We start from the raw sequence: 20440 nt of genomic DNA on the forward strand, positions 1-20440 counted from the left end.
TGTGTGGAAGCTGCCTCCTCTAAGTGAGGTTAGATACACCTGCCAATGGAAGGAGGGGGCCTTGGAGTTCAAATCAAGACCATCTACTCTCCCTCACATGCCCAGTGGCTGGTCACACAGCAGTGTTCACAGGACCCTGGGGAAGCAGGTTGTTGTTCAATCGCTCAAATTGATACACTTGTTACAGGTTCAAAACAATCTTGGAAAAAAATAAGAAGGAAAATCAAAGGCAATCATTTCCTGCTGTTCTTTCAGACCTTGAAGAGGAATCAATTATTTTCAAGCAGCTCCCAATCTACAAAGGAACAATTACGCTGAAACCTCAATGTTCATAACAGGACTTAGGGGGGAAAATTCAGTTGTTTGCGTCTCAAGAGGGCGCTAATGGGGTGCAAAGCAACTAGCGCCTGGCCGCGGCGATATTTGCGACGCTCGCGAAATTAACTAGACATTTTGCGGCGGCACTAAACACTACCGCCACAATCTCCTGCGCCGGCAGATCGTGACGTTAGTCGAGTGCACAATGCCCCGGTAGCGCCCGGGACCGGATATTGAGTGGCGCCCCCTGCCTTACCGCCTGCCGCTAGCAACGACAGGTTGAGGGGAGCATTATGCTGTCAGAAAGGGACTGGGGGAGCGCTATTTAAAGGTGACCGCTTCCTGCCTTTTTTTGTTGGTGACATTTTTGCACCACGCATTCTGAGAGAGAGAGAGACGGACTTCTGGGGAGATTCAACGCTGTGTGAAGGGGTTTTGGGTACTCAGCAGCACTTTGCAGGTTCATTTTGATTTGCCCTTCCTTGCTTCGCCGGCGCTCTGAGGTAGCGCCTCGCTGCTCGGCCTTTGCGCCTTAAGACAGGTGTGAAGCACCTGATTTAGCGCTCCAATCACCTCCTGGGGTGATAAAAGCCAAGTTTGCTGTCGGAGGCGATAATTAGCGCTAGGCGCTAAACTTTGCGCACGGCCGATAATGGCGCCCCAAATGGGACGATACTGAATATTTCCCCCTTAGTCTCTAATGGACCTCAGCAGATAGATCTTGTAGCGCAACGCGGACAGGCCATGTTACACTCAGCTCTGCCTTAGCAGCAGAATAATACATTGCGTGTTACATGGTATAATGCTCCTGCACTTACAAAATAGCATACCTGCCGTGAGCAACATCATGGGCGATCCACTAGTTTAAAAAAAAGTTACAAAAAACCTTTACCAGCTTTATCTCTCTCTTGTGCAGTTTTAATTTAAAATGAAACAGTCAGTGCTGATGACATTAGGAAGCTGACTTTGCGGACATATCAATTGTGAGGGAGCTGGATTAACGCCGGTAGAAATACAGTCATTACCACAGGGCGCTGTCTAGGAAGAGTTATTGAACCTGACGGTGCGAGGGTGTTGGATTAACATCAGCAGAAATACAGCCATTAACACAGCAGGGTGTCTGTGTTTTGTAATTTCAAGTGTACATGTCTGTAAATTACTCCCACATTATGAGAATGAGAATAACTATGTTACTATTTGTGGGATACTGATGGTGACATTCTTCTGTTGAAGAGAAAAGCTGTGTATTTTGAAATGTTTCAGTCCTGGACACACGAAATCTATTTGTAAAAAGACGCTGAACAGAAAAGAAAAATGAGAAAATAAGGAAGGAATTGAACAAAGAAAATATGAAAAGAAAATGAAAGTTAGTGAGATCTATAGATATACCATTAGGAACTAAAATGAAGAAATGAATTGCTTGAACATTTTACAAATAGACCCAACTGAGCTAAGTACAGTTTAGTATAGGGTCAATGAGCAGTTAATGTCCACCCAGGCCGGAATTTTCCCGCTGCCGTGCATGTGGCTTCGGAGGCGGGTCGGTAGTAAAAGTTGCAGAAAATGTGAGCGCGTCGGGAACGCGCCGTCATCACGCCTCCTCGCGTCTTTAACTCGGGCGCGTTTGCCAGGGCGTCACCGACCCAAACGGCAGAGGCGGGCGACCTAATTAATCTCATTAAAACCTTGTTACGAGACCCTTAACAGGGATTGTAAGCAGACCTTTTGAATTTCACTGGATGACCACGGGAATCATGCAGCTCGGGAACCACATCTGTCGACGTGAGGCAGAAGCTCAGTGGCCATTGATCAAGGTCATTAATGCAAAGTATGGAAATCCAAATAAATACTCCCAAATGACACCTCATTACTTGCCTAAGGGAAAGGCTCTTGCTGACTCCATTTTGAGCACAAATTTAGGTGTCTAAAGTTTGCAAGTCTTCTGCAACCTCGGAAGCCACTCTCACCACATTGCTAGTAACTATCACAACGTTGACAGATTGCTCCTCTGATCTCGACTTGACCTGCCATCTATTATATCAGCATGGGTGCCATTTATACTGTCTCACCTTGGTCCTCCAAATCGGACCACAATGAGCCCCAACACCAGCAGCAGCAGGCCCACCAGCAGCAGCAACAACAACACCACCAACAACCTTCTCAACGACCTGATGCTCCGCAGGACAGAGGGCATCAGCGCAGGGCTGCACCGCGCCGGAGGCGATATCCCCAACACAGGGTACACAGGCAGGGGATGAGCTTCCTCAACATGACTGAGCAGCAGTGCCAAAGGAGGCTCAGGCTATTGTGCCAGGTCGACGCAGACATTGCAACTTGCGGAGCAAGACCTGCAGCCCAGAGGAGCGGGTGGACACGCCTTACCAGTGGCTGTCAAAGTCACCATCGCCCCAGGCTCCTTCCAGGGATCTGCAGCAGACATTTGCGGCATCTCGCAGTCAGCCACAGATGCATCACACAGGTCATCGATGCCATGTTTGATAAGTCAGCCAATTATGTGAACTTTGCCACTGGTGAAGCCAGTGATACTGAGCGGGTGCTTGGCTTTGTTGCTCTGGCTGGCTTCCCACGGGCGCAAGGCATCATCGACTGCACAGATGTGGCCATCAGGGCACCACCACATCACCCAGGAATGTTTGTGAACTGCAAGGGCTTCCACTCCCTCAATGTGTAGCTCTTCTGTAACCATAGGAAGATCATCATGCATGTGTGCATCAAATTCCCTGGCAGCTGTCATAACTCTTTCATCCTGCGCCTGTCTACCCTCCCTCAGCTCTTCACACCGCCAAACAGAATTACCAGCTGGCTGCTTGGAGACCAGGGCTAGCCACTGAAAACTTGGCTCATGACACTATTGAGGAGGCCAAGCAATGAGGCTCAGGAGTGCTATAATGAAAGCCACATGTCCGCCAGTTGTGTCACAGAGCAAACAATAGGCATGCTGAAGATGTGCTTCAGATGCTTTGAAAGATCTGAAGGAGCCCTTCAGTACGCACCAGCCAGGGTCTCCAGAATCATCATTGTCTGCTGCGCCCTGCACAACATAACGCAGCAATGAGGATTAGCGCTGCATGAAGAGCAAGGCGCAGAATGCACAGCCTCTTCAGAGGAGGAGGAGAAGGAGGAAGAGCATCAGCTGGAAGACGAGAAGGAGGAGCACGAGAAATCTGAGGTCCAGATGCCACCAGCACCGGAGCACATTGCTGCCAGGGATGGCCTCATCATGACCAGATTTACTTAACTTCCTGTATTACACCCATATGGCTGCCACATGCTGTGCCAGGTTTCCCCCCCCCCCCACCAAACAACACCATAAAGCATCCCTACAATCACAGAAATCCCAGAATCACAGAAACCCCACAGTGCAGATAGAGGCCATTTCGGCCCATCGAGCCTGCACCGACACATATCCCACCCATTCCCCGTAACCCCTACACCAACACATATCCCACCCTATCCCCGCGTATTTAATCCCCCTAACACTAAGGGTCAATTTATCATAGCCAATCAACCTAACCCGCACATCTTTGGACTGTGGGAGGAAACCAGAGCACCCGGAGAAAACCCACGCAAACACGGGGAGAATGTGCAAACTCCACACAGACAGTCACCCGAGGCTGGATTCGATACAATGATCAAGCCATTCCTTTCACACTGACCCCCATTGCTGGAGGTAACGTTATGTCTCACTATTCACTCCAACTCACTAAGCCACTTCCAAAGTAGAAGACAAAAATGGGCATGAACGGAAAGTGTTGAAAATAAAAATAGTTTTATATGTATCATAACAGTAACAGAAACTTAACAATAACACTTCTTTAAACACCCATGTGCTTACCCTTGTGCATCTACTTCTGTCATTATTTGTTTACGCCTGCTTGTACGAGGTGCAATCGCTGTGGCTTCAGCAGAGGTAGAAGTAGCCTGCTCACTTCCCTGCTGCGACTGCGTAGACACTTTTGGTGGACGTCCTCTGGGTTTTGGAGCCTGTGATGGCCCTACTAAAGTCTGCTGCTCCTGCAACTGTGCAGGGGCAGACTTGGCCATCACGATCCGAGGAAGCATCTGGGGCTCTGACTGGGGGGTGGGAGGGGGCAATGGGGGAGAAGTGTGAGCACTTTGAGAGGAGCCCCCACTTCTATGTCCCCTCGCACCATCATCTCTCTCACGGGCCACCCGCACGTCCCTGCTAGCAAGGAGCTGGAGAGCACCTTGCTGCACAGCAGTGGGGCCATGAGGACCCAAGTCTCTGTTTACTTCCCTCCTAGAGAGGAAGTCTATGAGCTTCTGCCATCTGTTGTCCATAGATAACATGTGCTCTTGTGAGTGGCGCATTAGCTGCTCCATCCTTTCCATGGAAGAGCCTACCATTGCCTCGCCTGCGACACGGCGGTGCTCATGTTGGAGATGGACTGCTCCATTTTTTGCACATTTGCAGACATCATGGCTGCAAAACCTGACCGAGCCTCCTTCACTTCTTCCTGCATCTCCAGGATCACCCTCTTTCTGGATGTCCCCCTGAGGCCCATCGTCTGCATGCAGCTGAGCAGAGCTGGGAGTGTCCTGCACCCTCCGGCGAGAAGTCTCCACCGTCTGCTCTTGCTCACTTGTGACTTGTGAGACACCAGGTGACAACACTACTCTATCACGCGTAGGACTTACCGAGGCGTGCGTATCTGCGCTGGTGCTGGGTGCGCTTACGTCTGGTGACGGTGCACCCTCAGAGGCTGGAGGCTCCTCTGAGGAGTTGTCTTCCTCCTCTGGCTGGGCAGTGGGGGAGGCTTTTGATGGACCTGTGGGAGAGTAAAGAGATGATTTAGAAATGTTATCTTAAGAATGGTTAACGATACCATTATGCACATGACGAACATTCACTGGCTGCTGACATCAGTTACCATATGAGTGACTGCTGTATGCCATGTGGCTGTATGAGATGTAATTCTGTCATCAGGTTGCTGAGAGGTCCCCCTCTCTCTGTCTCCCACCACCAGCAGCTCTGCAACTCTGGACGCCTCCAGGGCCACCTCCTCTGCTGGAGTTAAATTGCTGAAGGATGGAGGGCCACCTCCGGTTCTCTCCCTCTTCCTGTTGTTGTGCACTCATTTCTCCTGCAAGGAGGGAAAGAAGAGAAATTTGAGTGAGAGTGATGGAATGAGTGTAAGGAATATGTGGGTTACTTCTGCAGAGAGTGACTATGAAGGAATGTGGTGCCAATGTCAAATGGCCTCCTTGTATGGTGTTACTTGATATGATTGCATTAGGATGAGTGTGAGGGGTGGTTAGCCAGAGGGGGATGTGAGTATATACATAGAGAGGGATGGGTGGACGTGCAAGGTATGTTGGTGTGAGTAATGATGTGCAGGAGCAGGCTTGGGAAGGCAGAGTGATGGGGATGTATTGACAGGCACAGCAGGATGAAGGTGAGTGTGGCTTTGCACTCACCTTTCCTGATCTCATGAGATCATTGAAGTGCTTCTGGCACTGCACCCAGGTCCTCCTCACCACATCCCTGCTGTTCAGCTCCTCAGCTATTTGGAGCCAGGTTCTTTTTGTCTCTTGGGGCAGTCTCCTCCGCCCATCAGCAAGGAAGAGAACCTCCCTGCGTCAAATCAAATCAAATCAATCAAATCAAATCAACTTTTATTGTCATTGTTAGTGCACAAGTGCAGTACAACGAAATGTAGGCTTGCGGCTCCCAAGAGTGTACATTTGGATTAAGACATTTAAACATTCAACATACATTTGGCTTGTAGTATATTAACATAAATATAACCATAATAAAGTGCATTGGCAGATGTGCAGGCTTTAGAGTTTATTTGTGGAGTTCAGTAGGATGACAGCCCTGGGAAAGAAGCTGTTCCTAAATCTGGTTGTACGGGTGCGAATGCATCTGTAGCATCTCCCAGATGGCAGGAGGGCGAACAGACTGTGGCTGGGGTGGGTAGGGTCTTTGATGATGGACCGTGACCTCCGTAGACAGCGTTTCTGGTATATGTGCTCTATGGTCGGTAGCCGGGTGCCGGTAATGCGTTGGGCAGTTTTGACTACCCGCTGCAGGGCTTTCCGGTCATAGTAGCTACAGCTGCCATACCATACTGTGATACAGTTCGTCAGGGTGCTCTCTATAGTGCAGCGGTAAAAGTTAGAGAGGATCAGGGGTGACAGATTACATCCCTTCAGCCTCCTTAAGAAATATAGGCGCTGCTGGGCCTTCTTCACCAGAGAGGAGGTGTTGAGGGACCAGGAGAGGTCTTCCGTGATGTGGACTCAGAGGAACTTAAAGCTGTCCACCATTTCCACCACAGCCCCATTGATGTGGATGGGGGTGTGACTTCCGCCTTTGGACTTCCTGAAGTCCACAATGATTTCTTTTGTTTTCTTGGTGTTAAGGGCCAGGTTGTTATCGGCGCACCACTTCACGAGATGCTGGACCTCCTCCCTGTAGGCTGACTCATCGTTGTTGGTGATCTGGCCTACTACCGTGGTGTCATCCGCAAACTTGATGATGGTGTTGGAACCATTAACAGCCACACAGTCGTGGGTGAAGAGGGAGTAGAGGAGGGGGCTCAGCACGCATCCTTGTGGGGCCCCCGTGTTCAGGGTCGGGGGGGGGAGGTGTGGTTACCTAATTTGACAGACTGGGGTCTGTTTGTTAGGAAGTCCAGGGTCCAGTTGCAGAGGGAAGTGTTCAGGCCAAGAGTTTCGAGTTTGGTGGCCAGCTTGTTGGGGACGATAGTGTTGAATGCTGAGCTGTAGTCTATGAACAGCATTCTGATGTAGGTCTCCTTACCATCTAGGTGATTCAGTGCCGAGTGTAGAGCAGTTGTGATTGCATCCTCCGTTGATCTGTTTGCACGATAGGCAAACTGGTGTTGGTCAAGAGAGGCAGGAACACTGGCTTTGATGTGGGCCAGGACCAGTCTCTCGAAACACTTCGTTATGATGGGTGTGAGTGCGACAGGTCGATAGTCGTTCAGGCACGTCACAGCCGTTTGTTTTGGCACAGGAATAATGGTAGCGGTCTTGAAGCATGTAGGGACTACTGCCTGGGCCAATGACAGATTGAAGATGGCGGTGAAGACATCAGCCAGCTGATCAGCACATTCCTTGAGTACCCGTCCAGGGATGCTATCCGGTCCAGCAGCCTTTCGTGTGTTCACTCCGCGTAGAACACCCCTTACGTCGGAGGTCGACAGAGTGAGCACCTGGTCTTCCGGGGGTGGCAAGGCTTTGGTAGCCGGCTCCCGTTGTCCCTGTTGAAGCGAGCGTAGAAGTTGTTAAGCTCCTCCGGAAGGGAGGCATCGCTAACCGGGGGACTGGTGTTTTTGCCCTTGTAGTCAGTGATGGACTGGATGCCTTGCCACATGCACCGGGGGTCCGAGTTGTTGCGGAAGTGATCCTCTATCCGCAGTGTCTGTTTCCTTTTGGCAGTCCTGATACCCTTTTTTAGGTTGGTCCTAGCTGCACTGTAAGCCGCTGCGTCGCGTGCTTTCAACAGTGAGCGGACCTCTCCGTTCATCCAGGGTTTCTGGTTGGGGTATGTCCTGATATTTTTATGGGTCGTGACGACCTCGACGCAGCTGTTGATGTAGAATAGCACTGTGGATGCGTATTCCTCGATGCCATTATGGGCAAACATGCCCCAGTCAGTGCATTCGAAGCAGTCCCGAAGCTCCGATACTGCCCCCTCTGGCCATACTTTCACTGCTCTCACTGATGTTCTCCCTCTTTTGATGAGCGGTTTGTATGCCGGGGCTAGAAACAGGGAGAGGTGGTCAGACTTCCCAAGGTGGGGGCAGGGAATGGCCTTATAAGCGTCTACAATGCTCGTGTAGACTTGATCCAGTGTGTTCTCCCCTCTTGTGGGGCAGGAGACATTCTGGTGGAATTTCGGTAGTACAGTTTTTAGGTTTATGTGATTGAAGTCCCCCGCGACGATAAAAGCTCCGTCTGGGTGCGCAGAAGGGTCTGCACCTTACCATGAGGAATTCCAAATCAGCCGAGCAGGATCTATCGATTATGTCCGTGTTAGTGCACCAGGCATTGTTAGTGTAAATGCACAAACCGCCTCCCTTGCTCTTACCGGAGTCTGCAGTTCTGTCGGCGCGGAAGACAGACTGCGTACTCTGACTCCCTCCACAAGAATATGTAGGGAGTCATCTGAAAACCTGGGTGCAACCCTCTGTCTCTGTGAAGTCATATTTTGAAGTGTGAGCAATAAAAAGATCCCGCAATATCCTCCCTGCACACTCCTAGATGAACCTTTAAATGCGATGTGGCCAAGGCTGCTTTAAATATCTCCGCTGGAAATGAGTCCTCGATGACATCATCAGACCCGCACAATTTAATAGGGCCGGGAAACGCGCAGGCCTGCCTTAATAGGCTCCATTAACTGAAAGTTGCTCTGAGGAGCGGGATCATCAGAACAACGCGGTTCCGACCCGCCACGCACCCGACCCGACTCGGTAAGGAAATTCCGGCCCCCAATTAAGAGTGGGGATGTTTTGCTTGTTTGTACCTTTGATCCAGGTAAGCTCTAACTAGTTGAAGTGTTAAAAAGAAATAACATGCCATTACGTAGCACCTTATTACATCCTCATATTGTTCCAAAGTATTTTTCAAGCAATGGATTATTTTTTAAAGTGCATCCAGTAGGTTGGAAATTGGTTTGGGCCTGTTTTTGGGCCTGAAATAGGCGCTGCAGTTAGAAGGCACACCCTAGCCAAGGAGGCCCGAGGCAGGCCCGAAATTGGGTGCGGGCCTCATTAACATTACTTGGGTGAGCTGCCAGCACCTCTTGTGCATCCACAGGCAACTCTCCCATTTAAAAAAGATGAATGTTGGGCCGCTCGCCTTGCTGCCAGCAGCCCAAAGATAAGCCCCGGGAGGGGGAATGGAGCGGCAATGGGGGAGTGGCCGATGGAGAAACTGTGGAGTTGGGGGAAGCACTCCTGCTCCTCCAGGCTGCACAGGAATTTTTTATTTCATGTTTTGAAAAAGCTCACCTTTTGCTGACGGGCGCTGAAGAATTCGGAGCAGAGCAGGCCTGGCTTCAGCTTCACTCTGCGATGTTCAGTTTCCCCAGAGAGCATCCTAAAACAGGCGTTAGGCTCCTGAATTACACATCTAACGGGCCCAGATGCCTGCTTTAGGCAATGAAGTCAGCAGAAATAAAAATCGGGAGAGATGCTAAACGGGATTGCCGATTCGCTCTCACCCATTTCACAATATCGCACAAAGTCAAAATTACTCCCAGTGAGGCCATTACAAATATTTTTTGTTTAAATCATATCTAAAGTCCAGTTTCTCTCTCCCCCACTGCAGGACCTGTATCTGCCACTTTCCCTGGATGACTCGGACTCACTGGGTGACTCGATGTAAGCCAGCTGAATGAGGGAAGTCTGGAATTCTCCATCTGAACCAGTGAGACTTGGAAAAGGAATTCTGCTGAGTGCAGAGGTATTACTCGTGGTGCTCACAAATTGCCAAGTGACACCAACAAAGAAAAAAAAACAAACATAAAAAAAATTGCCCTGTTTTTAACAGTTTGTCCTTCACTTGAGAAACCTAGTAACTTGGAATATCACTGCCTTTTTCTAAACATCAGATATGAAGCACTGTGAAAATATTTCATAATAACACAAGCAGGTCTCTTGTACATCACGTGTTCTGTGAACCCCATGGTCCCTGATTTTGTTTTTTTTTAAATGGTGCTGTGTGATTTTCCATTTCTCTTTGATATTTGATGTGCAGTTATTATATGCTTCATTTAAAAATCTGTTTTTAGTTATTAAAAACCTCTGCCAGATTTTTCTTTTTATAAGAAAATCCTCTGCTGAGCAGAAATGTTTAACATCTGATTTGTTTAAAAAAGGAAAGAGAAAAAAAATACCCAAAAAAAATCACTAAATAAGATGACTCAAAAATTTAGTTCAAAATAAAAATGGCACCGATTGGAGAATGGGAAAGAAATTTGAGGATAAAAAGCAACTTAATAAGACTAAAACATATTAATTTTCTAAAATTCAATTTGATCATGTTTGTTTAAAACTTTTTTTTAGTAACAAAATGATTGATTCTTGCTTTATATGACATTTTGAATGGATAGAACTATTTAGGATTAGAGTGAGACAGCAAATCTACATTTTACTTAAGAACAAAAAGTGTTCTTGTGCTTTTTTATTTGTGAATGTGTTCACTGTGCAATTATTAAAACCAGTTTATAAATAAACTTACTGAATAGCATTAATAGAATACTTGTAAAACCTGGTGGAGAAGGTTTTTCTTCGAAGACAGATTTGCTAGGGAAAAGGGAATGTTGACTTGCCACTGGACTAGGATTAGCATGGAATAAATTTGCCATGCATAAGACTTATCTTCTGCTCTTTCTTGATTTATAAGGGATATTAAAGCCTTGCTTGATTTGGTGTGACATTTAGCTTGCAGGCTGATGCTGCTCTGATGTGGAATTCAATTGTCGATGCACTGTGAAATCACTTTCCTTTCACTAGCCAAGCCCAAAAGATTCATGAGTATTTCTCCGTGCTGTGGTTCTGCTGCAGACTTTCTTAAGATGCTGCCGCCATTGTTTTATGCCCCCTTCACATTCAAGAAAGAAATGACTCTAATACCCTGGGGCTAACACTGCTCCCAATCCCATTTAACATTGCAGGTTGGATCCCGTAGCATCAGCTAAGCAGTCATGTGAATGATAGTTGTTTGAATATTATGGTTTGCGATTTTATTTTCTGGCTACCAGCTCCGGCTTCAGCCAGAAAAAGCGACTGGTTGATAGAAGCTCTCGTGTTGCAAGTTATTATATTGTCCACTGATGGCAAAACTAGGTGACTATTTTTTTCCGGGGATGTTGATGTGCCACAGTACAAAAACTATTGCCAGCTGACATTTCAAAGCATCCATCATTTAATACCCACCAAAATGGGGGAGCAGGGAGAAGCATTATTTAAAACATTGTTTGTCAGTTGGAACAATTGGGGGGGGGGGGCGGTGAAAGAACACATGCAGTTGGGTCTCTCATTGGTAAATGTTGTCCTCTCAAGGTACCATAAATACTTGGATCCTGCTGTAACATTCTGGCCATTCCTTAATCAACCAACCATTCTTTATTCTGTTCTAATTCTAGTTAATACCAATTTAAATTACCAAACCCAGTTCAGTAATCCAGCAGGTTTCCACTCATACTAAATGACATTTTGAGAAGAGTAGGAAGGCAATCACCATACCTTCTAGAGGATAATTCCTCAGGTACAGAATGAATGTTTGCATTCATTAGAATGTCTGCATCTCACTCTGAAAAGTCTACTCTACTACATAATTAAAGAAATATTATATTTAAGATTTGTGTTGCAGTTATAGTTAACCCTTTGAGGACTGAGGATTTTGAGATTTTTTTCTCTCTGATCTGCCTTTATTCCCCCTTGTGCATCAGTCTTGCTGAGTCATGGATGTCCTGTGCAGAGAGGCACCTGGGCTCTCTGGTCTCAGACCTTTACCAATGGCCGCCTTCAGTCAGCTACAGAAACCAGTTGATAATCCCATCTGATTTTTCTCCCCTTGCTTCCCTGAGGGGTGGGGGTAGGAGTGGAGAAGGGAGATACCTTTCCACAGCAGTGAAGCCAAGAGGAGGAACTCCGTGGAGTCTGGGGATCAAACCTTAGTCCGTCTGCGCTCTGGCACTTTGCTTCAGTTCTACAGTATGCTGGGCAATCACACTGTCTCTCAATTATTGGCCTAGAAATTCTTTAATGGTGCATCAATTTTACAAGCGTAAAATGGGCGCCTAAGCATCCAAAATGGCAGACAGCATGCACAGTACGTTCTGCTCTGTATTATTAAAGATTCTAGTATAGGCGACTGGGGCCTGTTCCTGAAACAAGCGTTAGATCCTTTACATATACAAATAGGGGGCCTCATGCCATTTTGAGGCCCCCTTTGCAAAATTGGTCTGCCCCGAACGCTGCTGGTGGCAGGCCAGGTGTATTCAGGATAACCATGTCTACATGCGGCCTAGCCAGCGGTCCTTAAAGAAACCGCTGGAGGCCGTAACCAAAAAAGTAAGCTTAAAAAAATACTTGCCCGAATGTGGAGTCGGGAGGAGCGGGTCCACAGCAGTCCTGAAGGCCATTGCCAGCTCCTGCTCTTCCCGCTCTGAATCGCACCCCCCCCCATCAGGACCTACCTGAAGGCCGCCACTGAGGGAGACAGTCGGACCAACTTCGTCCTCGTGGAATTAGCGAGCTGCCACTGGATGCCCAATTGGCATCCACAGGTCTGCAATATGCTGACGAGGCCCAAGGCTCAATCTCAGGTGAGCCTTGGGCCACTGGCAATTAGTACTGGCACCAAGCACGCCGCCTATTGCAGGCCTTAAATATGGGCCGAGACGCATTTCCACCTAATTTTCTCACCTTTTCTTCCTCCATCGTTAGCTTTATATATCCATCCTGTCCTGTTCAGTTAAGCGGATAGGATGTTTGAATCTGTGAATGCTTCCATGAATGTTAACCTGCTTGCCGGTTGACTTATCAGGAAGCATGCTTAAGTAATTGCGGAAAGGACTACCATCCCCCTCCCATCCTGCCCTGTTTTGTTTCCCTACATCTAGGGAACTCAACTAAAAGTGGCAAGTTCATCTCTCAAACAAGCTGTGTGTGAATATTCTAAGAGGAGAACCATACATTCTTGTGTTGCAGCTACTTGATGTCCCATAAAGACCGTAGTTGGAGTCCTTTGTTGCCTGACATTTGCATTCTATTGGGTGGCAGGTTTGCCACTCTTGCTGGCTTATGTGCCACCTATTGCATACTCTGCAGAAATGGAGTAATCAACAGTATGGAACACTGAGAGCAGAACAACATGGAATTTAGTAATTCCATCCTTAAAAAAAAAACCCTGGCTTAAATCTCCTGAAATTTTTCTTTGTTTCCCAGCAAGTCCAGTCAACATATTCCTTTCCCATTTTTTGGTAACTAGCTGGCAGATGATGCACTCTTCGTACAAGTTCCTTCTTTCAACCTCTCCCACAATGGGACTTACATCACAGGTCGATCTTCTATCCAGCAGGCTGAAAATGGCAAGTTCTAATGTTTTGTTTTTATGAACAGGATGGTGGCTCGTCTGCAGTCCTCAAGGGGTTAACTCAAAAAAGATCAACACAGACTCAGTCAGAGTATTAATAGATGGTGCGAATTAATTCACATTGTTCCAAATGGTGCCGGAACAGTTTTAGCAGTAAACCCCCCACCTTCCACTCCTAGGACGAGGCTCTTTAATCTCAGCCTTTGGGATCTTTTGAACTCCTTGGGTAAGTCTGGAGTTTAAAATAAAGTGTGGCAGAGTGCTCTATCAATAGAGGGAAGGAAAGTCAGCAGGGAGACTATTCCCAGCCTGCTCCCCCATAGCCTATAGAGAGCAGCATCAGTATCAATTGTGGAGAAGCCTGGAGCTCAGATCATTCCATCCTTCTAGCAGGAAGAAAACATAAAGACAGGGAATGCCTGGAAGTAAAACTCAGAGCGGGTGGAGGGTGTAGGATTATTATAATATAAATAAAGTTCATCAATATGAGCTGAAACCACATCAGATTAACTCTCATTCAGACAGGCTAAGTGTCACTCCATAAGAAGCAAACATGATGCAAGATTAAGATTTAATTAAAGCAGCAGTGTGCATTATTCAAATTATGTCTCATGCACAGGCAATCTGTGAGGAATAACAATGGCGCTTGGTGTGAAAACGCAGATGGCCCATTTGTAATTGAATTAATTTCTGTGCTCAAGGTACACAACAATCAAAGAAAAGGCTCTGGCCTTTAATTAAGCAAACTCTGCCCGAGTGCTTACTTAAAACTAAATTTAACATTAACCCGTGTATTTTAACAATATTATTAGTCTTTTTATATCGTGGAGCTCCTTCCGCTGGAAGTGGTACCACAGCTGCTCTGGATTTATCCTGCTCACGTCGCAGGGTGGGTCGAGAGGAGCTGGAAGTAACTGAGCTCAGTGTGTAAGGTTGTGCACAAGTCTCTATGGCGTGGGGCTTCCCTGAGAAGGTACAGGCCAGCAAGCTGAGCAGTGTGATCCTGGCCTGCACTGGCAGGGTGAGCTGCAGCCACAACAACAACAAAAAAAAACAGCTCACGGTCAAACACAAAAGTGGCTGCCGCTGATGGTCCCCTTTGGCTTTAGAGGCAGAAAGCGAGCCCTTGTCATGAGGAGGCAGTGTTCTGTGCCTCCAGGGAAGGCAAGTGAAACCACTTCACGAGGTGAGGCTCTGTCTGTCTGCTTGGAGGCAGGGAATGAAATGACCTCATGAGGCAGTGCCTCCACAGGCAAAGTACCCTGACTAGTTTATGTTACAGCACTGCCTCTGTGAATAGGGTGTAGGTGCACCGCTGGTAAATGAAAAGAATTCAGGTTGATCGTAATGCTAATGAGCAGTATTTATTTAACAAAGAACCCTCTAAAAATACCATTACCTAAGGCCGTGAGTGTATTACAGTGGTATCTTTTATTTTTCATTGAATATTTTAACCACGGTGGCGGTTGATTTGTGTGTTTCTTTTGAAATTAGACAAAGGCTCACAAAAACACTAAAGCCAGCCTCAGATTTGCATATCTGGTAAAAGGCCAGCCTAAAAGAAAAACTGGCATAAACACTCCAATGTTACAAAATTGAGACCGTATCACAAAGGTTAAGAAAAGGCCATTATAATAGACTGAAGCTTTGCCCGCTATGTGCTGCATTCACTTTTCTTTTCGCCATGCACGTCATGGGCAGTGCAACCTGGGACTGTTAGCATTCCCATGGAAACAGATGGACTGTTTTCGTCGGCGTGCAACAAGAGACGCACGGGAATAAATGGCACTGTTCCCATAATTGGCTGCTGGTGTGTAAGGCAGCTCGAGATGAATGTAAAGGAGCAGAAAGCTGAAGCACAGTTAGTGCTGGATATGCGTCATCAGCAGAACTTGGGGCTGGACACAATGTGAAATAAATTGGCAAGATTGAAATTGGTTAGAACGGCTGACAAATACAACATACAATGGATCTGCATAGAGCCTGGTTAATGCTGATGATAGGATTACAGCTGTAGATTTTTTTGAATCCAGAGAATGGTATTGCTGAACGACTCCACTGTCCTCTCTAATTACATTATCAGCCTAGACTATATACGCTGATTCTGGCTTTGCTATTAGTATATTTCTATCCCCATCTAATGAGTTAAAATATAAGAATGTAGAGACTCAGTGATGTAACGTGTTTCACCCCGGGATCTAGGTTCAAATTCAACCCAAGCTGATGAAAGTCTCCTCTTTCCTGAGATTTAAAACGTCCTACATGAAATAATTTTGATGTTTTCAATACAATGTCTGGGAACATAAAACCGCCCCTAATTTGGTGCAAATTGAAACTAAATTGTCAATTTAATCAGAGGATCAACAAGGTTGGCTGCTGTGTCAAATTCACATTAGGGTAGGAGTAGGTGTTTTTCTAAGATTTGCATTAATGCAGCTTGTTAGGGCAGTGGGACTGAGCATCTTTTTAAAATTCATTCATGGGATATGGGTGTTGCTGGCAAGGCCAGCATTTATTGCCCATCCCTAATTGCCCTTGAGAAGGTGGTGGTGAGCCGCCACCTTGAACCGCTGCAGTCCATGAGCAGTTTGGTACAACTGAGTGGCTTGCTAGGTCTTTTCAGAGGGTAGCTAAGAGTGGGCCTGGAGTCACATATAGACCAGACCGGGTAAGGACAGCAGATTTCCTTCCCTAAAGGACATTAGTGAACCAGATGGGTTTTTATGACAATCCGGTAGTTTCATGGCCATTACTGATACTAGCTTTTTATTCCAGATTTATTTATTTAACTGAATTTAAATTCCCCAGCTGCCGTGATGGGATTTGATCTCTGGATCGTTAGTCCAGGCCTCTGGATTACTAGTCCAGTAACATAACCACTATGGTACCATTCCCAATAAATTGGGAAATTGATTGCACTGGGCCTGCCCTTGGAATACCCAATGCTGACACTGGATACCAGAAGTGGAAATGCATTCTGTTTCCCAGCACTAACCTCACCTTGGTTGAATTGAATAGGTTTATAATATGTATGTACACACAGTAGCACCTTCCTGAAATGTCCCAGAGCCATGTTTAAAGCATATTCCATTGTGAGGCATATTACAGAGATAGTGTCATAGAATCATAGAAATTTAGGGCACAGAAGGAGGCCATTCAGCCCATTGTATCTGCGCCGGCTGAAAAGCCTACTCCCACTTTCCAGCTCTTGGTCCGTAGCCTTGCAGGCTACAGCACTTCAAGTGCATATCCAAGTACTTTTTAAATGCAATGAGGGTTTCTGCCTCTACTGTCCTTTTCAGGTAGTGAATTCCAGACCCCCACCAACCTCTAGGTGAAAAAAGTTCTCAACACCCCTCTAATCCAATTACTTTAAATCTATACCCCTTGGTTATTGACCTCTCTGCTAAGGGAAATAAGTCCTTCCTATCCACTCTGTCTCAGCCCCTCATAATTTTATACACCTCAATTAAATTTCCCCTCAGCCTCCTCTGTTCCAAAGAACACAACCCCAGCCTATCCAATCTTTCCTCGGAAATCTCCTCTGTACCCTCATATATGATTTTCTTTAATAAGGAATCCCTAAACAATCTGGCTCTTTACACATCACTGGATGTTAACGGATACTCAATGAATTTGAAAATCTGATATTTCTCCTGAAATGTTTTTTGTTGATCTTTGGAATGATGTTGGCTTTTTGGGATTGTCGAGCACTATTCACACTATAAATGTGGTGCTTCCTGATCTTAACTCTGTCTTTGGGTGAAGCTGGCAAGGAGAAGCCAAGAAAAGCCTGAAGGGGACATCAACTTTGGTGCTGTTGCTGATCTGCTGGTAAGCAGGTTTCAGAGTGACAACTTTGGAAACCTGGGAGCAGATTGCCTGCCCATCCACCTATTGATGAGGTGTATTGCTGACTCATACTTCAACACCAGACTCATATTTATCCCATAAATGGAACTAGTTAGATCTAAAAGCATTTTTGAAGATCATGGTACTTCTGACATTTAACTAAGAACATAAGAAACTGTAGACAACCAATAAATGTGCTGTAATGTCAGAAACAGTTGATCCTCTTAAATAAACCCCATTATTCAGCAAATGCATGGAGTCAACTGATGGCACAAAAAGTGACCAGAAACAGAGTTAAAAACTACAGTTCGATATTCAGACAGCAATAGTTTATGTTGTTTTCTGAATCCTTTGAGTAGCTTTCCAACAGGAACCTCCTGTTTCCTATGTGATCACTCACAGCTATTTGCCATTCTCTTTGTAGTCACTCCCTAATGCTTACCGTTCTCTGTGGCATCACTCCCAGATACCTACTGTTCTGTTTAATCACTCCCAGGTACGCAGCATTCTCTGTAATCATTCCCAGGTGCCACCTACTCTCAATATAATTATCCCCGTTATTCTTACTGTAATGCACTTTTTTGGCTGTTACTGATCCAATAGTGTTGGGATCCAGTCAGCAGTTAGTGAGCAGTGGTATGTAGCACAGTAATACGCTTCTCCACAAATCCATTTTCAGAAAATTAACCAGAACATCAATGCAGTCCATAGAATCTATAAAAACCCAAATGCACCAAAATTTGCTTTTGAAAAAAATGCCTGCCATCAAGTTGAATATATAATGGAACTAAAGGAAAGAGATGTTTCTTTTTAAAACATTAATTTCTGAATAGTTTGCTTGCTTGTTTTTTCTATTACATCAGTGCTATCATGCTTGATCCATGTGCATGTTTTCAGCCATTTTCGCTATCTGTGGTGAAAAGTCAGTTTGCTATTTTTGCTGCCTTTTTTTGTGAAATTCTAAATGTACATAAAATGTTTATTATTATTGACTTTTTAAACTTCTAGTGAATAGGTGTAGTTGGAACTCTGTAATGTAGTTTTACAAAAGTGCGCACCAGTAGAGTTTTAATGGTAGAAGTGTTTGCTTGTTAGACTAGGTGAGGACTGCAGGATCCATTTCCATTCAGCTTCGAGGTTACTATGCAGTGATTTCAGTTTCTCCTTCGTGCCATGTCTGGCTTTTCTTTATTGGCCTCAGACATTGAATTTGTTTCTCCCCATCACTTAGAAATAGAAATTAAAAGTTGATATTGTGAGCTAGTATGAGAGAATTTGGGTTTTTTTAGCGCTATTTTTGAATGTTCAGATACGGCTGTTGAAAATCCCAACCATCCAGATTGTTGTTCAGTTAAAAAAAAAACGCATCTCCGTATTTAGTGATGTTCGAGGTTATGGATTCTTGGAAACGTGAGGTCAAATCGTTCCATTTCTATCAGATTGCCGCGAAAGAGAAACTATCAATTTGCTTTGTGACTTCCTTCCTAGCAGTTGTAGTTTGGATTTGTATTCATTAAATGTACATTTGCAAGATGTGTGTAATCTAAAAAAAAAATACATTTGATGGAAATCTTATTGCTGTGTGTGTGTCTTATTTACTCTTTAATGCGATGAGACTGAAGTGCAATATTTGAACGTAACACTACCAGTTTTCTCCCCCCTCGTTTTTGTTTTTTGTGGCATGCACCAGCTACAGGCCAAAACCTATTCCCAGGCTTTATACCAAGCTCAACCCATCATACAGAGATGAATGAGATGAGTTATAAGTGAGTGTGGGGTCTTTCTGGATGGGCGGAGATGGGTTGAATAACCTTCTGCTGTACCTGTCTTGTGGCCGCCATTCCAGGCTTCCTGCCCTTCCAGTAGAGAAATGCTTCATTGCTTCCCTATATTGACATGCTGAGATCAAGAGCTCAGCGGCTGGGGGCTTGCTAGCACAAAGCCATGTCCCACTACGCTGTGGCATTATGACTAAGATGCTTTGCCACTCAAGTATTATTTTACCAATCAATATGACTGACAGCATCAAATCCCTAACATCTGTCACAGAAGCAACAGTTGTCTGGCAGGGGGCAGGGAAGAATAGCAAGTTAAAGATGAGCTAATTGGATTTGATATGCCTCTTCAGCACAAACATTCACAAGGACAATATTTCTTTAAACATTTTTGTTCATGGAGAGAGAATTGTTCTGCCTTATTCTCAACATGGTGACATCACCCACAAATGGCAAAATTATGCTATTTAACAACATTACATTGTGTGCTTGTAAACAAATTTAAAATTAAAAAGTTAGCCAATTTAATGAACATTAATAGGTAAGATCTTTGGAGTGATTTTTAGATTTTCTTCCAAGTATATATTTCTCTAAACAGGAAATACTTTATCCCTTTTAAGCATTGTGACTAAACCTGAATTAAATCTCTTATTAAATCATGATTCATCCACATAAACATTTAAAAAGGGCACCAACTTCATGAAAAAAGTGTCAAAATATATTCATTTGTTTACAAATAAGTAACAGTGGCATAAAGTGTTTCAGAACGTGCCACTGTTATATGATCTCATTGTGATAAAAATGAAATGCTGTTCTTCTTCATATCGCCGTAGACGTTTTAGAAATAAAGTTTTTCAAACAAATAATTTTTCATGACACTTTAAAGAGGTAGTCTTGATGTTTTGAGAGCATTCTGCAAGAGCCAAGCATCATTAATGTCATTGTGCATCACATAGGGAACTGGATTATGCACAGGTGGTGGAGATCATGTCAGTGAGGCCTTGGTAATATCGTTGTGTTGTTTGTATGTAGAGTTCAAAAAAGCTCAGCCTAACAACTTCAAAAAGGTAGTAATCTTTTAACAACCTGGGAAACAATTGGAGTAAATTAATGAGCTTGTTGACAGTTTAAAAAGTGACTGGATTGAAAATACTGTACAAAGATGGGACTCTAGCACAGGTGGTGAAAAAGACATATGGGACAGCTATGAGGCCTTCTTGAGGAGAGACTTCAGCATGTACTATAAGATACAGCATACTATCATTAGTTTATTTTAATATACAGTAAAAACAAGCAATGCATCCCTCATGCTCAGTGGATGTGTGTGGCGCCTCAGCCTACCACAGCTCATCATTCAGTTAATTATTTTGGACAACAAA

At 45.2% G+C, this 20440-nt stretch overlaps 1 protein-coding gene across 2 annotated transcripts in view; it reads left to right on the plus strand.

Annotated features, from left to right (window-relative positions):
* LOC147125254 (neuronal migration protein doublecortin-like) overlaps positions 1–18861 on the plus strand; it is a 266166-nt gene extending 247305 nt beyond the window's left edge. For both annotated transcript variants that reach the window (XM_085999932.1, XM_085999938.1), the window contains exon 9: positions 9661–18861. In XM_085999932.1, coding sequence (XP_085856058.1) covers positions 9661–9717 — 57 coding nt within the window. In that variant the 3' untranslated portion in view covers positions 9718–18861. The remainder of the gene's footprint in view (positions 1–9660) is intronic.
* The last annotated feature ends 1579 nt before the right edge of the window (positions 18862–20440 follow it).

The sequence above is a fragment of the Somniosus microcephalus genome, chromosome 1 (assembly GCF_052327205.1).
Source record: "Somniosus microcephalus isolate GS21.2 chromosome 1, FLI_Smic_1.0, whole genome shotgun sequence".
NCBI classification, from domain to species: domain Eukaryota; kingdom Metazoa; phylum Chordata; class Chondrichthyes; order Squaliformes; family Somniosidae; genus Somniosus; species Somniosus microcephalus.